At 34.2% G+C, this 19,835-nt stretch overlaps 1 protein-coding gene across 2 annotated transcripts in view; it reads right to left on the bottom strand.

The window, feature by feature from the left end:
* Prp19 (pre-mRNA processing factor 19) overlaps positions 1-19,835 on the bottom strand; it is a 171,453-nt gene that overhangs the window by 30,066 nt on the left and 121,552 nt on the right. For both annotated transcript variants that reach the window (XM_090410212.1, XM_090410213.1), the window contains one exon: positions 16,919-17,104. In XM_090410212.1, coding sequence (XP_090266338.1) covers positions 16,919-17,104 — 186 coding nt within the window. The remainder of the gene's footprint in view (positions 1-16,918; positions 17,105-19,835) is intronic.

Genomic DNA, 19,835 nt, shown 5'->3' on the forward strand with positions numbered 1-19,835 from the left:
ATATGAAGAAGTGGCCAATCGCAGACAATCATCCAAATGATCATTTGTAATTTGGTTTCTTAATTGTTTTTTTATGATGTTCATATTTGAAAAAGCGGATTCTGACAAGTATGTCAATTCGAAACACGACAGAATTTTTCGCGCAATATCAGTTAATATTGGGAATTTTTCATGTGCATACTTCCAAATGACTTCATTGTTTATTGATTTTAAATGTAAACAATTCTGAATGTTTATTATCTCAAGTTCTACTTCAGCTTGGCTTATATCAAACAGTCCACTAATTTTATTTGAAATTTCTGTGATGTTCAAGTTTTCTTGAAGTGGATTATAGATAAAAGATACAATCATTTCAGTTTTATTAAAATCTTTAAATCTTGAATTTATTTCTTCCTCAACTAATTCTATTTCATGAATAAATTCTTTTAAATCATAGCAAAGCATTTCTTGATTTTGTTCAAAAAATTTTAATAAATATGGGAGATGTCTAAATTCGTGGTCATTTATATTTTTCTTTAATAAAAGTAAGTATTGTTGGAAAGTTTTTATTGAACTTAACATGTCAATTAAATTTTTATCTCTCTTGTAACTCTAAATTTAAATTGCTTAATTTCGTACAGAAATCTACTAAAAATGATATGTGTAACAACCACCTTTTACTACTCAATTGTGGATAAACATTTCCTTTTTCATCAAGAAAATTTTGTATATCATTAATTAATACAAGAAATCTTTCTAAAAATTGATTTATGCTGAGCCAGCAAACATTATTGTACAACAGAAGTTCCCTATCATTATATGCCTGTAATTTAACCGCCATTGCAGGGCTTTTCCTCGAACAGAATATACAATTTTAAATGTAATATCCAAAACATCTTTTGTGTTTAATCTTTTACTACACAGTACTTGTTGGTGAATAATACAGTGGTACGTTAAAAAATCTGGATATTTGTCATTGTTTTTGCATAATGAAATGAAGCTTGATTTATTACCTATCATTGCAGGAGCACTATCAGTAGTAATAGACACAAGTTTAAAAAGAAGTTTGTGTTGTTTCACAAATTCATCAAATGCCAAAAAAATGTCTTCTCTCATAGTCCTTCCCAATAATGGTATAATTTTCAAAAGTTCTTCTTTACTTGAATAATCTTGAAATACATGCGAATAAATACCATTAAGTGAGCAATATCAGGCAAGTCGTTTGATTCATCAAACTGTAATGAAAATGTAACACACTGGTGAATGTCTGACATTAACTGAGTATTCAGATTGGCACTTAAAATTTCAACTCTTCTCATAACCATTGTTCTGGAAAGTTGTAAATCTTTAATATTCGAAAGGATTTCATTTTTATTTTTAAAATCAGAAAATAAAGATTCTGCTGCTGCAAGAAACGATTCTTTTATTAACTCTCCATCAGTAAAAGGCTTTTTTGCTTTTGCTAATAAATGACACACTTTCAAAGATGCAATAGTGACTGATATTAGTTTATTTATTACTTTTGAAATCGTATTTTGTTGTCCAGGAAGTTCTGCCTTTAAATTTATAATTTTTGATTTACGTATTTCGGAATTTTGGGGAAAATCTTCATCATATTTTGCATGTAGCGATCGAAAATGTCTCTCAATATTACCTTTTTTTGGAATTGCTATAGATGAATTACAAATCAAACAACAACACTTTTCATTTACCATTGTAAAGAAAAAATCCATTTCCCATGCCTTGTGAAAATGATACGTCTTCAATTTCTTTGATACACTCGTGATTATCCTCAAATTAAACGAAACGCATAAGATGTGCTTTTGTTATACGTCTACGTTTGCTATCCAGTCGTTACTGCGACATTGTAAACTTTCATTATTATTTAACTTTGTATGTATACTTGCAATTTCTATTAATTACTTGTGATGTCTTTTACACTACTTTATTCTCCGTTATTCTAATTTGCTGTGCGTGCTTTCTCTCTATTAGAATCTCTCGTTTATCTTATTATGTGCTATGTTTATCTACCTTTCGCATTACGAGTCTTATGCCTAAGATATTAGAAAATTTATTTAAAATGAGACTGCGTCACTAATATCTTTGATTAGCAAAAAGAACTCAAATATACGGCTGGTAGATTTCTCTCTCTCTTTCTCTAACACAAATTTCTACAATAAAACTTTCACAAACAGTCGTGGTCTATTCTTTTTCTTAATTTCATGCTTTGGCCAACTCAATTAGATTCCTGCTCAACAAGTCCGATTTATTTTAGAAACAGTGCAGTTGTAAATAAACAAACAGGCAGCACTCTTTTAACAAGAAAGTCAAATGACAATTATTTACATTACTATGAAATATACACAATTTTAACGTTAGGGAGATTGCTTTCTCTATCCATCTATAAAAACTCTTCAGCAAAAATCAGAACCTTCTTTTTTTTCAACATTAAATACTTTCTTTAACATATAAGGTTACCTTACCTCAGTTTACAAATTTTTTCTTATTAATCTCTAAGCTTACTCGTAAAGAGGTTACCTAAATCTGTGTTAAGTTATCTTTACACATTCGATATCAACCTCTAACATGCCAACTGATTCTCTTATGGACATTTCTTAACACTATTAAACATATATCTTAAGTCTTTCTTGTATCATCTATAACAGGAATTATATACACGTATCTTACATTCAGTCAAAAGTCTTTTACTAAAAGTTCTATGGCAATTCTTTAGTCTCAGATCTTCTTCAGAAAATTTTGGCATGGCTGCATCTCATCGGGCTGTGGGCTCATTCAGCTCCGGCAAAAGGGTACTCTCCCTCGGTGAAAAGAAAAACTTATGAGCGAAAGTGCTTCGGGAAATTTGCCTTGCCTTTTCTTCTTTGCTTGGGCTCGCCAAAAATGCCTGGATGACTGCCTTCTTTTTCTGCCATTTCAACAGCTAGAAATGCTGCCAACTGGATCCCTCTCTGGCCTGGAAACTTTTTTCCAGCAATTGGAACTCTTCCTTTTGGCAATTTAAAACCTTGTCTGCGGCCTAGAAGTAGTCTCTCTCTAGCGACGTCTCGAACTGAGAAACTCCTTTCTGGAAGCAGGAAACTCCTCTCTCAAGCAACGTGGATCCGGGTAGCCTCCTCTCTGACGGCAATTCTGGAACCAGGACCCTTTCTGCTTGCTTCAGTCCCTTTTTATTAGGCCTCCTCTGAGACCTTGCATGAAGTTTGGCAGCCCCAAAGAATCGGCATGAGTCTTTCATCTTAAGTTTCAAGTTTGGCATGCCTTTGGTTCTCCTCCGCTTTCTTTTGATTGTAAATTGCGGGCCATCAGAAAGTTATATGAACTCTTTCTGACTGACTTCGGAGATGTTTACACTTAGAGCCTGCAAGCCTTTCTCATACCTACAAGTTTCAATAACAATCCTTCTAACGCTGCCATGTACAGCTTCGGCGACAAAAACATTGCCTTTGTTTTTAACACACCGTAATATATTCTTATTAAAGCAGTATATACAGTTAGCTTCAAAAGAGTTATTTACAAAAACATCTAATACAAACTATACCGAGACAAACAAAGTTTATTTTTTTGCAATATTCACATGGGACTTAACCTACCGTATATTATCGCGTGTAATGGGAAAAATGTATGGTAAAAAATACTACTTAAAGTTAGGGGTTCGCATTATATATGGATACTAAAAAATATAACATCTTATTAGACTTGCATACACAATATATACTACCTAATGCCTATGCAACCAAATCTACTTGACCCACTCACATTCAGCGAACGACCATGCATCGTATCTGCGCATAAAGCCAGTAATGTAAGTAGTGCTAATGATAGAGCACAGTGAGATAGATAGAGCAAAGTTAGGTATATCGGTTTAACCACAGTTCATTTTAAATATTATTCGTTAAACAAACCTGGCCTGAAAATGAGCCAACAGAAACATAAACGTTCATCTTTTGAAGCAGGATTTAAATTGCGTGTCGTGCAGTTTGCAGAAGAACATAATAACAGTGTTGCTATGAGAAAATTTGGTGTAGCAGAGAGTAATATTAGACTTTGGTGTAAGCAAAAAGACAGTCTTGAAAAAATCCCAAAACGAAACATGCCCGTCGTGAGATGTAGCATCCTTTCTAGAACTCTAAGAGCTAAATGAATGGATTTTGATGCAACAACAAGATGGCATTATAGTAACAAGAAATGCAATTCGTTTTAGAGCTCTACAACTCAAGAATGGTAAATTCAAGGACACACCAGGTATTTCATCTTTTCTTGCTTTGCCTGGGTGGTGCAACAGATTTATTGAACACAAAGCATTAACATTATGACACCGAACAAAAATTGCCCAGAAGTTACCAAAGCAGCTTGAAGAAAAAGTGCAGTCCTTCATTAAATTTATCATAAAATTACAGAAGTGTCATGGATATGAACTTTCCCAAATTGGCAATATGGATGAGACACCCATGTACTTTGATATGCCTGGGAATCGAACAGTAAACTCAGTTGGTGAAAAGGGGGTGTCTTCATAAAAACAACAGGACATGAAAAAACACATTTTACTGTTGTTCTAGCATGCATGGCAGACGGAACCAAATTAAAGCCGACAGTGATATTTAAAAGGAAGAAAATTCCAAAGCATATGAAATTTCCACCAGGTATAATTGTTCGTGCCAATCAGAAAGGTTGGATGTATGAAAAAGGTGTACAATTGTGGCTGGATCAAGTATGGAACATACGCCCAGGTAGCTTGTTACGTCAACAAAGCATGCTAGTCTGGAATACGTTCTGAGTGCATTTAACGGAGGCAAGCAAAGAGAAAGCATATGAACTACGTACAGACCTAGCAGTCATACCGGATGGTCTAACTTCCATTTTGCAGCCGCTTGATGTCAGCTTGAATAAGCCGTTTAAAGATCACTTACGTGAAAAATGGAGAGAATGGATGTCATCTGGTTTGTTGCAGATGACAAAGGGTGGGAATTTTCAGAAGCCTGAGATCACCCTAGTCACCAGCTAGATTAAAGAAGCATGGGATTCGATACCATCTGAAATGATTCAACGCTCATTTCTTAAATGTGGAATAAGTAATTCAATGGATGGATCCGAAGATCACATCGTATACGAAAGCGAGGATGATGCACAACAAAATAGAGAGCATGAAGACGATGACGACAACTGCTATACTGATGATGCAACCCATACAGATGAATTTATAAATGAAATGTTTGATGACTCAAAAGATGAAGAAGAATTTAAAGAATTTCGACATTTTGTTTTAAAATAAATATTTCTTTCGTTAATTCGTATTTTATTTTGACGGTTTGTTTTAAAATAAATATTTCTTTCGTTAATTCTTATTGTATTATTTATAATGTTATGGAACAAGATTAACAGATCGCATTACACGTGGACATGGCATTTTAGGGCTAGTTTTCAAACAAAATTTCTAGTTCGCATTATATGCAAAAATATATGGTAAGTAAAAAATCGATGCAATGTGCTTTGGAATATTTAATATTTAAGCTACAATCAAGTTTTTATTGCTTATAATCGTATTCACTCAGCTCGCTGTTTGACTTCCACTGATCCAAATTAATTCATTTACCCGGACTTATAAAAAAATTACTGATTTGACAATTTTAACAAAAAATAAACAAACAATAGCAATACACTTAAAGCAAATTAAAAATAATACAAAATAATGATAAATAAAATATTATGTTTTCAGTTTCAATTAAATTTGTAAGGAAGGAGGAATACACAAGAGATCTACCAAAAATCGCTCCGCGATTGACGGGTTGAACACCCCTGAAAAAGGGTATACTTTGCAGTTTTTCATATAATCTTCATTTCTGCTGTTATTAATCTTTGATTTTCTTTTCAGATTGTGTTTCTATACATTAAGACTGGTAGGGCTAATGCATTGTATACTTTTAGTCTGGTTTATTTTTGAACTAGGTTTGGTTTAAATATAGAGTTAATAACACCTGTTATTTTTAAACTATATATCATCATCATCAAATTCCTGCCATGTACCCACAAGGGGTGTACAGGATATGATAGTACTACATGAAAAAATTATATCATTACTAATTTCCTATCTACAATTTTCCTCCAAATCAGTCTGTTACTTGTCAAGACTCCAACATTATCAGATCTTATATTTCTATCATCTAAGGCACTTTGTACTGTATCAATCCACCTATATCTTGGTCTTCCTCTGGGTCGTTTTGCTGCCAACCTGGCAGAGAACACTTGTTTTGCTAATCTTTCCTCACCCATTCTGTTTGGGTGACCATACCACCTGAGATTAGCTCTGCTAACGCATTCCTGGATGCTGACAATGTCAAGTTCTTTCCTAATATCCTCGTTTTTAATATGATATTGCCATTGATGCCATCTCTTCACGCCTATAATCTTTCTCAGGACTCTCATATCTGCGGTCTCTATTCTTTGGTCAAGTGTTTTAAATCTGACCCATCTCTCAGATCCATAAGTTAAAACTGGTTTGAACACCGTTGTATACAGCTAATTTAGTGTTCCGACTAATTTCTCTCTTATTCCATATGAATTTATTCAATTGACTTCCCACCATACCAGCTTTACTGATTCTGTTGTCTATTTCTATATTTAATTTACCATCTTCAGTAAAAATCGTGCCTAAGTAGCTGAAATGTTTTACTTGTTCTACAGGTTCTCCATTCACAACACAGTTGACATTTTCAATGATTCTGCCTATTTTCATTATCTTTGTCTTTTTATTGCTGACCTTCATATAATATCTATTACAACAGATATTCAATTTAGTCAGAGAATCTTACAGACTTATAGCAGATTTATTTAGAAGTATAACATCATCCGCATAAAGCAAAGAGCTGACATTAACATCTCCAATTTTGATATCATGTTTAATACCACTTTTCTTCATAATGTGATCCATATAGATAATGAATAACAGAGGGGATAATGTACATCCTTGTCTCACACCAGATTTAACATTAAACCATCTTCCTGTACTTCCTTCAATTCTAACTGCTGACTTACAACTCAAATAAAGACTAAGTATTGCTTGATATAATGCCCCATTGACACCATATAACTGCAACATATTGAATAGCTTCTCTCTTGGCACCTTATCATATGCCATTTCCAAATCAACAAAACTTAAATACAGATCTTTGTTATATTCCCATGCTTTCTCGACTATTTGTCGTAAAGTGAGGATCTGATCCTGACAGCCTCTGTTTGGCCTGAATCCAGCTTGTTCTTCACCAAGCTTTTCTTCCACAATTCTTCTCGACCGTTTCTCAAGTATATTTGCATAGATCTTACCAGGAACACTCAGTAGGGATATACCTCTGGAATTCTCACATTCAGTTTTATTTTCCTTTTTATATATGGGTACTATGAGAGCTCTACTCCAATCATCGGGAATTCGTCCCTCTGTCCAGGCTTTCTGAACTATGCAGTGCAGCCACTGTAAGACTCTTATACCACCATACTTCAGTATTTCTGGTCGAATAACATCCACTCCAGCTGCCTTTCCACATTTCAAGCCTTATGATTAAATTTATATTATTACTAATGTCCTATGAACAATATTTCTCCAAATGATGAATATGGAGGAATACTGTTCGTATTGTTCTGTTATTGTTATTTGTCAGAAATCCAATATTGTCAGATCTATTTTGGTCTTCTAAGCTTTTAAATGCATCCATCTTCCTTTCGGACTCTTCTCCAGAATTCTGTCAAACACCTATTACGCTAATTCTTCTTATATAATTCTGTTTAAATGACCATGCTTAACCAGAGATTAACTATGTTCACACATTTTTGAATGCTAATAATGCCAATTTTTTTTCTAATATCTTCATTTTTCATAATTCTACCAATGACACCCTTTTCACTGTTTTAATTTTTTTTTATCATAACTCCTATATCTGTAGTTCCTAGTCTTTCATCACATGTTTATTTCTAATCCAACTCAGATCCAGTTAAAACTTATGAAAAATATCTTGTATATTATATTGTTAGTGTTCTGGCTAATTGCTCCCTTATTCCATATAAATTTTTATTACAGTTCCCTCCTATACCAACATTTCTTCTATTGCCTCGCCATATTTTATTTGACAATTTCAGTAAAAACTATAACTAAATAACTTACTCTATAACTTCTCTATCGAATCCATGTTCCTGCCTGTTATCAATATTTTTTTGTTTTTGCTGATTTGTATGGAAAATTTTGTTAGAGTAGTTACTCAATTTAGTTAGAAAATCCTGAAGGTTTGTACTGGGTCTATTTAGGAGTATAGCATCATCTACATTCAATTTTGACAACAGGTTTAATGCTAATTTCCTCCACATACATGATGAATAACAGTGGAGCCCCTTCTTTTACAATATCTTCCTGTCATCATCATCCATGGTTCTAACAGCCACTTAAGTGCCCACGACCTTCCATCTACTCTTGGACTTCTCAACCGTAATTCAGGGATAAGGTGGTTAGCCCTATGCCTCCCAGAGTGTCTTATGTCTGTTAGATGCATGTGTTCATGAGGCCAGCATGCCTGCCTGTTCTAGGGGATGTAAAACCACAGTTTCCAGGTGAAAAAACTCCCTACCTCTTGAACACTGATTACTCAAAATAATAAAATTAGTACAGAAATAAAAAATAGAATACATGCCTCCAATAGATCTTATCATTCACTACATCATTTACTACCTTTCAAAATTCTATTGAGCAGTGTTAAAACAGAAATATACAAGACAGAGCAGAAATCTGGAGCCTAACAGACCAAGATGCAAATACATTGCAGATCTTTGAAAATAAAATCCTCAAAAATAAAATAAAAGAAAAGTCTGTGGACCTGTAAGAGATAACAGGAGTGAATGGAGAAGAAGACAATCAAGAACTATATGAACTCTACAGATCTCCACTTCTAGTTGATGAAATTAGAGCATGGAGATTGAGATGGTTAGACAAATGGAAAGAATGGGCGAGGAGAGAATAGCTAAACAAGTATTCAAGATGAAGGCTGATGGAAAGCAATTTAGAGGTAGACCGTGGATGCATTGGGAAGATAGTATCCAAAAAGACTTAGCTCAGATGTGAATCCAAGAGTGGAATGAAAGATCTCAAGACAGAAAGGAATGGAAGAAATTGGTACAAGCAACAAAGAACCCTAAGGTTCAGCAAGCTGAAGCAGAAGATAGTTCAGAATTCTATTTTGAGAATGCCGGTTGAATTTTTATGTTCCTACCTATATCTTTTATTGGGGATATTCATAGCAAATTTGTTATAGCAAGTATTCTATTAAATTCAAGACTTCAAGTGTATGGAGGATTTACATGTAAACATAACATTATCTGCATAAAGTAAAGAATTCAGTTTATTACCTCAATTTTAATATCAGATTTACCACTTTCCCTCATAATGTGATCCATATAGATATACAATAGAAATAATGTACAGCTTCTAATTTTGCCTGATATTAAACTTATAAGTTTAATATGGACTATATATTAATCTATATAATGCTCAATGTCAACAGGTTTGGAAGAAAATATACTTGCCTAGAGAAAATATACTTTCCAATCTCTAATTGGAAAACATCAGTATTCATCCCCCATCCCCCAAAAAAATCAAATCCCAAAGATTGTGAGAATTATAGAACCATTGCTTTAATCTCATATGCAAGTAAAGTTATGCTGAAAGTGATCCAACAAAGATTGCAGCCATATGTGAATAGAGAAATGCCACAAGAACAGGCAGGCTTTAGGAGAGGTAGAGGAACTAGAGACCAAATAGCAAACATGAGATGGATTATGGAAAGAACGAGAGAATTTCAGAAGGAAGTATTCATCTGTTTTATTGATTATAAGAAAGATTTTGATTGTGTGGATCACAACACTGTATGGATATCTGAACATCTAACTGTCCTGATAAGAGCTGTATGACAACCAATAAGCTTCAGTAAAAAGTCTTTGGAGAAACAGTCAAGTGTAAAAAGGGGTGTGGCAGGGTTGTGTATACTGTCACCCTACCTTTTTAATATTTATAGGGAATATATTATGACAATGGCTGATTTAGACAAAAATCCAGCTGTAATTAAGATTGGCAGGAGAAAAATAATAATATAAGATACGCAGATGATCGATACGACCTTCATAGCAGAAACTAAGGAAGATATGGAGTGGTGATTCTATTGGTTACAACGGAAAATAACAAAGCTGGGTTTAATTTAAACATCAGCAAAAAAAAGTGATGCCTTCTGGTAATTTAAATGAATTTATAATAGAGGGAGATAAAATAGAAATCAGTGAAAGTTATGATTTACTGGGGTCCAGAATCAGAAATGATGGTAAATGTGAAGATGAAATTAAAAGAAGGATAGTCGTGAGAAAAAAAAAATCTATGTTAAACCTCACAAAAATTATGATAGATAGAGGTGTGATAAAGGCCATGAAAGTTAGAATTGTCAAAACAATAGTATTTCCAGTAATAATGTATGCATGTGAAAGCTGAATTATTAAGAAGAAAGACAGAAAGTGAATCGATCATTTGAATTTTGGGTGTGGAGGAGACTATTAAGAACAGAATCCCATGGACTGAAAGAATGACCAATAAGAAGATTTTAGAGAATATAAAGACAGAATGCTCCTTGGAGATGATGATCACTAAACAAGTTGATTTGCTTTGGTCATATTATGCAAGCTGATGAATAATTGGAAAAGGCAATTATGTTGGGGAAGACTGAGGGAATGAGAAAAAGAGGAAGACCACAAAAGAGTTGGATGGACAATATAAAAGAACTTATCAACTTGAACTTACAATTACTGAAAGAAAGGACAAGAGGTGAGTGGGATGGAAAGCCAATCAACATAATAAGCATTAATATAAAAGAAATGGAAGTAGCTGAAGAACTGGATAAATACCAGATCAACATAAATACATATTACTACCAAAACAAAGATGACAAAAACAGGTGAGGTTTTTTTTAGCAACAAATAAGACATTATATTCAATCAATAATGTTCAAAGAAAATGAGTAGATATAGTACACAACACTAAATGCAAGGATAATCATCTTAAACGGCAAGCAATATCATCTAGAGCAGTGGTGGCCAACCTTTTTATGTGCACGTGCCAAAAGTTTACAAATAGAGTTGCTAACGTGCTGGTGCATGCCAAAATTTACAAATCAAGTTGATGATGTGCCAGACAGTTTTTAGTAGGGGAAAAATTAATAGATTTTCTATTAATTAATTTATAATAATATATAATATTTTATAAATAATTATTTATAATATTAATAAATTATAAAATTAATAATTTATAATATTATAAATATTTTATTTATATATAAATTTATATATTTATATATAACTGAGAAGAGACCTCCACATAGCCTTTAAAGGAATGCAGAGAACCGACCAGGTCTTCTGACTTAATATCCAATCCTCACCTTCTCGTGGTGCACCCTGTTGGGTATCTACTTGGATACTGAACGAACGAGGATGGACTTGCAATTTGGAATTTAGCCGACCAAATTGTATTCTTATTCGTTAAATCAAAATAAAAAATGATGATACACCATGACAAAATTTCATGCCGGCTGGGGTGTCGCCTGGTTAAACAATGCCCCCGTTGTTTTTGCCAGAGAACCAGAGCAAACAGCGAAAAGTCAGCTACTGGAACAAATCTGAAAACACACCCCAACTCAACATCACCAGAGTTAAAGATCGGTACTATCAACATAAGAAGCCTGAATGGCAAAGAAATGGAGCTAGCTAGCCGAGGAATTAGATAAGTACCAGATCGACATTATAGGGTTGACAAAAACAAAAAAGACAAAAACTGGTGAGATCTTTCTGAGCAATAAATACAAAATGTTATATTCAGGCAATGACAATCAAGGAAAAGAAGGAGTAGCCATAGTATTCAACACAAAATACGAGACTAATCTTCTTGATTGCAGTCAGACTCAAGTAGAGTAATGTGAGCAAATATGAGAATAGGGAACTGGACAATGAGACTTATTTGTGACTATGGTACCACAGAAGATTCTACTAAGGTAGAAGTGGAGGAATTTTTTGAGGCTTTAGAAAAAGCAACTGACACAATGAAAAAGGAAAAGCTGGTCCTTGTTGGGGGATATAAATAGAGTAGGAAATGATTGTGAGACATACAAAAATATTTTGGGAAAATTTGGAAAAAAGAGCAAAGATAATAATAATGGCAAATATCTGTTGGATTTCTGCTCAGGACATGGAGTGGTTATTACTAACACCATGTTCCAACATAAAAATGTGCACAAATTCACATGGAGAGAAGAGGCAAGGAATAAGAAAAGTCTCACTGACTATGTTATTATTGATAGTGATGTTTTCTCCCTGGTGCAAGACACCAGAATGTACAGAGGATTTGAAATTGGAAGTGATCACTATTTAGTCTTGAGCAGGATAAAATTGAATTTCATATTGAAAAGAATAACATGTAAGAAAGTTTTAAAGTGAATAAAAGTTGAGCAGCTCTCAGATGTGAACTATAGACTAAAATACACAAAGATTATTGAAGAAAAAATGAAAGAGTTTGAGAACAGGAACCAAACCTTGAAGAAAGTGCTGATTGATTCAGCTAAAGAGGCATGTGGTGAAGTTGTCTGCAAGGATAGAAAAATTAGAACTCCATGGTGGAAACAGGAAGTTAAAGAGACAGTGAAGGAAAAGAAGAAAGCATATCAAAAGTTCCTGGCAAAAAAGTCAGCTTGTGCTCTTAGAGAATACAGAGACAAATGCAAGAATGCTAAACACTGTGTAAAACTAGCTAAACAAAAGTCATGGGAGGACTTTGGCAAGAATACAGAAAATAAATATCAAGATGGTGGCAAAATATTCTGGAGGTTGTTGAAGAAGCTTAGGAATGGAGAAAAGAGTGCTGTAAAAGGAGTTAGAGATGATAAAGGTGACATGAAAACGGGAGAAAAAGAGATCCCTGAAGTATGGAGTAATTACTTCGAAAAAATGCTAAATGAAACAAGCAGTGATGACAGCACAGTGGTGTAAAACACTGACCAGGCATGCAGTCAGGAATACATATCCATACTTGAAGTAGAAAAAGCCATCAAAGGCTTGAAATGTGGAAAGGCAGCTAGATGATATTCGACCAGAAATGCTGAAGTATGGTGGTATAAGAGTCTTACAGCGGCTGCACTGCATAGTTCAGAAAGCCTAGACAGAGGGATGAATTCCCGATGATTGGAGTAGAGCTCTCATACTACCCATATATAAAAAGGGAAATAAAACTGAATGTGAGAATGACAGAGGTATTTCCCTGCTGAGTGTTCCTGGCAAGATCTATGCAAGTATACTTGAGAAACAGTTGAGAAGAATTGTGGAAGAAAAGTTTGGTGAAGAACAAGCTGGGTTCAGGCCAAATAGAGGCTGTCAGGATCAGATCTTCACTTTACGACAAATAGTCAAGAAAGCATGGGAATATAACAAAGATCTGTATTTAAGTTTTGTCGATTGGGAAAAGGCATATGACAAAGTGCCAAGAGAGAAGCTATTCAATACGCTACAGTTATATGGTGTCAATGGGGCATTATATCAAGCAATACTCAGTCTTTATTTGAGTTCTAAGTTAGCAGTTAGAATTGAAGGAAGTACAGGAAGATGGTTTAATGTTAAATCTGGTGAGACAAGGATGTACATTATCCCCTCTGTTATTCATTATCTATGTGGATCACATTATGAAGGAAAGTGGTATTAAACATGATATCAGAATTGGAGATGTTAATGTCAGATCTTTGCTTTATGCAGATAATGTTATACTTCTAAATAAATCCGCTACAAGTCTGCAAGATTCTCTGACTAAATTCATCTGTGGCACATCCTCAATCTGTGGTTGAACTCGATCTGCTGCTGTGATGGAGGAATGTAGACAAATTACACATAATGTCTGATGCACATTGGTGGAAAAGCCTCCCTCAAAGGGTGCAGGAAGTGATCAAAGCCAAAGGTGGACATATCCAATATTAGGGTTTATCTGCTGGTATAAGCCTCCTCTACTTGACTGGCCTATCCCTGTACTTCCTCAGCCAGTCCATCCTGGTTTTATCCTTGGTGATTTTAATTCGCATTGTATGCTATGGAATATACAATAATGACGACGACCAAGGCCTGCAATTGACAATGGATGTTAGAAAACAACTTTCTCCACAACAGCAAGCAACCTGCAACTTTTAAATCTGGAAGCTGAAGTTCAGAGACAACTCTTGATCTTTGTTTTACTGATATGGAAGGAACCCCCTCTCACCTCATGCACTACCTCCTTATCCCCACAGCCAGTAAGAATGCTGCCTAATTAGTGTAGGACTTATAATCCCCCAGAATAAACAGCTTCCTAACACCATGGAATCTCAGGAAAGCAAACTGGCTAAATTTTATTGAATTCATTGAAAACAACATCACATAATTTCACCTACAGCTGATAACTGTGAAAGGTTGACAAAACTTCTCACAGCATCTGGCAAGAAATACATCCTGAGAGGTTTCAGAAAAATCTACACACCATGCTAGTGAATTGAAAGTAGTATTCTTTTGACAGAGTATGAACAACAGAACCATCCAGACACTGCTTCTGCTCTCTTAAAATCCTTGTCCGATGGTAAAAGAATTTGCTGGCATGAAGAAATGAAAACTTCTATTTTACCAGATCAAGTCACTAGTAGTAGTCACTGCTCCATATACGAAATAAATAAGCCTAAAATGAAAGGGAAGATAGTGTTGGATTCTGAATGAAGAGAAATGGAAATTATTAATACATTATTCAGAGTCCAACATAATCTACCATTCCCTGAGCAAAATTTTTTTTTTTTAAACCTAATAGCCTCATACTTAATATGCTATTTATGTAATCTCCTTCAAGTTATGTTAATCAATATTTATTTATTTATATATTTTTGGGATAAATTACAGTTATGAAAAGTTGTGTATTAAAATATCATTTCTTTTGTGAATTAAATTCTTTTAATATAATGTTAAAAACTGTAATATGTGCATTTTTAATGTATCCAGGAAATTCCTTAAGATAACGCTTGATTGGTTGCTATGAGAAATTATGTTATTTTTAGCTAGCACGTGCCTTAGCACGTGTTACTGTACAGGATGCAAGAAGTGAGTTTGATATCAACTAAACCAGTTAGAACCAGATTTTGGCGGGAAAGGAGAGAGGAGGAGGATGTTATAAGCAAGACATGAAAAAGAAGTGAGACACAACACATGGGAGGAGAAAACAGGCAAGGAAGGTGGCCGATTGACATGGCGTGAACGGAATAGGAGGGACAGAGAATCGCTTGGCACTTTGACTTCCCTTTTTCAGAGTTCTGATTCTATTATAATTTCCTATCACCATGCAGTGGAATAATGCAGGACAACGGATAATAAGAATAAGAAAAGAAAGAAATTGGAAGTTAAGTTGAACCAGTGAAAAAGGATATATTCTCCTGAGTCTATTAATCAGTAACGGAAACAGAAGATTCCTTTAAGTTTGTGTAATTTCAAAGTGAAAGTCAACAAGAATTTAAGTGTGTTCATTGGATTCTCGATGTGAAGAAGCTATACTGCTTATGCCGATAAGATTATCTTTTCTATGCCTAGTGTGAAGTAGCAAACTTATTTCCGGTGAACACAATTTAATCCTTATTACTGTATTTAACTATTCAAGATCGAATGTGTGATGTAGTGAGACATTTCCCTCTTGACGCCCCGAATATTGTACCATTTGGATTAATGGTTCAAGACTGAAAGTGTGATATAGAGAAGCCTGTTATAAGAAACTTAATGTAATATTGGAAACTGAACTTTTTTGTGAACTATTTTACTAGGTTGATAGAACTTTGAAATCTTCAAATGAATGTCTGATGGTTTACATTCTATAACTGTTCTGAATAGTTAAACTGAGTTGATATTTAAACTATATTGAATAATAATAATGTTGATCAGAGTGAAGTTGTGATAGGAATCCTTGATAATAAGAAGAATAGAATCTGTAAGCATAAGTTCTAATCGTAATTATTATACTCAGCTGAGTAGTTTGCTAGTATCTCAATGAAAACTTAATTATTGTTTAACTGTATTTTCCCAACTAGAAATCTTTGCTTTGATGTAAATTTATGTGACATTGCATTAAATATTTTATTTGAATTGAATCTTGTGTTTGCCTGATTTCTTCCATTGCACCGCTCATTAAAATAATTCAAATCTTAGCGGGAACCTTATATAATAAAGAGAACCTCGGCCTAAAATTAAATTAGTAATAATATAGATTGGTTGATGGTTGATTCCTCAACATTGCTCATGCAAATTTGAACATAGGGTGGTGCAGTTAAAAATAAATATTCTCTGTGTTCGAATGAGGAGTCAATCAACAGCTAGAACATACATCGGAGAAAGAAGTAGGATCCAACAACAGGATGAAAACAAATACCTGCAATTTTCATCCTATTGTTGAAATAGGATGAAAACTGCAACCTATTTCAACATAGTTCATCTAGTGCCAGTGATGACCAGATGGAAAGACCTAGGCTCTCAAATCCCATATAGAAGGTGAAGAACTTTCATAAGGCTTTAGCACTGCCACAACACAAAAAGAATGATGTCATACCTGCTGATTGGAAAAGACCCAAGTTTAATTCTCATTGTGAAATAAATGGGGGATACTGAGGTGTTTTACTGAGTAGTAGATGCCACAATGGAGAATATCCTCCTCCTCCTGCAATGAGTTCTTGGATGTGTCGTGTAATACTAATAATGAGAGGGTAATTTTACTGAAAAGGAAAATTAGTATATAAGATAATTTTTTAATGAATATTAATGAACCAAATGAATATTAATCTGTGACTGCACATGGTGCACAACATATGAAACTAACCTCTTCAGGATGATATATCACAGATGTAACCTTCTTTGTATGTCCCTTTAAGATAGTAATAACTTGTTCAGTATCTTTGTTGAAGATAGCAGCATTCTTATCATTACCACCAGTAAGAATCTTGCTAGTGTCACTTGGGCAGACATCCATTGACAAAATTCCAGGAATACTAGCACTATGAAGACCCTATATCACAGCAAAAATATTACATTACTAAGTTAGAATAAATAAATAAATAAATAAATAAATACTGCATAAGGTAACACCTCAGCCATACCATATCAAACATTCATTATCAAGAAAACACAGTAATAATACCAATAAAAACTATAAAACAGAAGAAAAGTTGTGTTAAAACTTATCCGTAGAATTTTTGCCTAAGTTCACATGCATTTTTGTACCACATGAATACAAAAATGCCTATGAAACATGAAAATTCTTCAAATAAGTTCTAATGTGAGTTTTCTTCTGTTTTCTAGTTTATCATTATTGTGCCCACTCATAGTATTCCAATACTGAAACAAAGAAAGCACAGTATTCCCACAATTATCCAAGTGTGCTGGCAAAATGATTTGCAGATTGATAAAATGAGGGTATGGTTAGCTGAGGGTTTGATTATTTCAAGCAAATACCAGAGAAATAGTAATATAATTCCATGCATATACTAGATATTAAATTTAACGACAGAAAGTTGTATAAATTAAGGTCAGATTTAACACATGTTATGAGTTAAATCATGATATGTACTTCTCTTGGATTAAGATATCCTGTTCATTAAGTTCAAACCCCCTCCCCATATTTTTAATAACCTAAGGGATACAAACATTTAGACTGAAAAATAAATAAAATAAAATTTCCTATACATTTCCTAGGATATATACTTGAAAGTTAAATTCTTGTCAAATATCCATTTTTGTTTTCATCCACATTTTATCCGCTCTACAGCCAAAAGGCTGTGGATTCGAATCCCGCTGTGGGCATGGATGTTTGTGATTGTCTGTGAAAATACTAGTGGTGGCAGTAGTAGATGGCATTGGTGTAGATGGTTTGCTGTAGTTGGGGGATTGAGTGGTGGAGACGGAGAGTTGTAGAGTAGGTTCCCTCCCACGATGAGTCTTGGGACTCCTTGGAGGAGTCACATAATAATAATAATAATAAAATCAGGTTGTTGTCAAGTGCAACACAGGACAGCAGGTTGTGCAATAAATTTAGGTGGTCAATGTTCTGAAGGTTTATCAGTTAAATCTTCAGAACTGATAATGATTTCAATTGTACAAAGGTGTGGTTAACATGAATTCCAATGCCAGGAAATCATATTCTTGTTGGATCCTTTATCCAAGTGTAAGCAAACAAAGTTTGAGCATAAAGTTTCTTCATGACTAGGCTACTTGTATATAGAGGCTGATGATTTCATGTTGACTGCCTTATCCTTTCAGGTACGTATAACTTTGTACAAGGTTTATCAATATGTCTGCTGATCCACCTTCCAGTTGTCAACACATAATGAAAAAAAATGCAAATCATAGCAGTAACCCTGCAGAGAGGGAAAACTTTCAGCAATAAAGTAAAAAAAAAATTTTTAAATCATCTTCCACATTCTTTTTACAAACATACAGTGCCAAGAATATCTTCTATTCCTAAAGGAACCTCAACTAATAACCAACACAACTACTTAGTACCTAAAGTTAATCTATATGATTTCGATTGTACAAAGGTGTGGCTAACATTATTCCATGCCACAAAATACCAAAGTTGAATGTCCATATTCTTTGATTCAAATTTCCATGCTCAAATTTATAAAATTCATTTGCTGTTTTTATTGCTCTCCAAAATTATTCTTGAACCCTTGACTTTCTATCCCCAAATGCCTCTGGCACTCCATACTGCCAGAGCAGTAATAAAGTTATTTTTATTGAAGACTTTATTCTATAGACAGGCATGTATTGTGGATCATGTGATACAAAAAAGCAAATTGTTGTGAATCAACTGCTCTTTGTACACAAGATTGGTTGTGAAGATTTTGCACAGAAACTTTTTCTTATGCTAGATAAAATATGAATGAAAACATATGTAATATTTTGTCAAAGATCAGGAAATGTATAGCAATTTTATTTTAACTGCCAACCTAATGTTCCCACTAGTATGGTGGGAATTCTATAGACTTTGCTGGAAACAACAAATCAGCTCTAATTGATTACTATTACAATACCTGGCACTCCTTACCACTCTCTTACAAATAATTCTAAAATATATGGCATATGTCAGCTACTTCCAGTAACTTAATAAACTTCTTAGTGCACACCATCTTTTCTCTAGCTCTTCCAGTGTTGTTAAACAACTTTCTTCGAGTTGTTTTTGAATTATGGCCAAAACAACTAAGACTATAAAAGCCAGTGTGTCATGTCTGCTATTAGTGTGCTCTATCCAGTTTGCCTGTTTGCAGGTTTGAATGTCAATCCAATCACTTTGTTGAAGCTGTTGAAGTTATCGATCCAATCACTGAGTTGAAATTGTTAAAATAATTCTTGCTAAAATGAAGTAATTCATCCTGCATTCCAATGAAAAATATTTTCCTCATTTTCCTAAACTTGGTTCTTCAAGTGCACAAAAGCAGCTTAACTAAAATTGCCTCACATCACTACTGGCTTACGCTCAAACTTCAACTGCATCCCCCCCACCACCACCACATAGAAAAGCCTGCAACAGTTACCATCCCCTCTTATACTGATTTTTGATAACACTATGTTATCAAACCTCATTATATACTTTCTAAATATAATTCATTCACACCCTCTCACCCACCTGGAAAATATAAATGTCATTTACTGGCTGGTTGAATCCAAAAATGAAGTTTGCCCCCTCCCACTTAGAGGAAAGACAGAAAGAGCTACCATTCCCACCTCAAAAAAACTGATTT

The sequence above is a fragment of the Typopeltis vanoorti genome, chromosome 20 (genome assembly GCF_054136105.1).
Source record: "Typopeltis vanoorti isolate ZY-2024b chromosome 20, IOZ_Tvanoo_1.0, whole genome shotgun sequence".
NCBI classification, from domain to species: domain Eukaryota; kingdom Metazoa; phylum Arthropoda; class Arachnida; order Uropygi; family Thelyphonidae; genus Typopeltis; species Typopeltis vanoorti.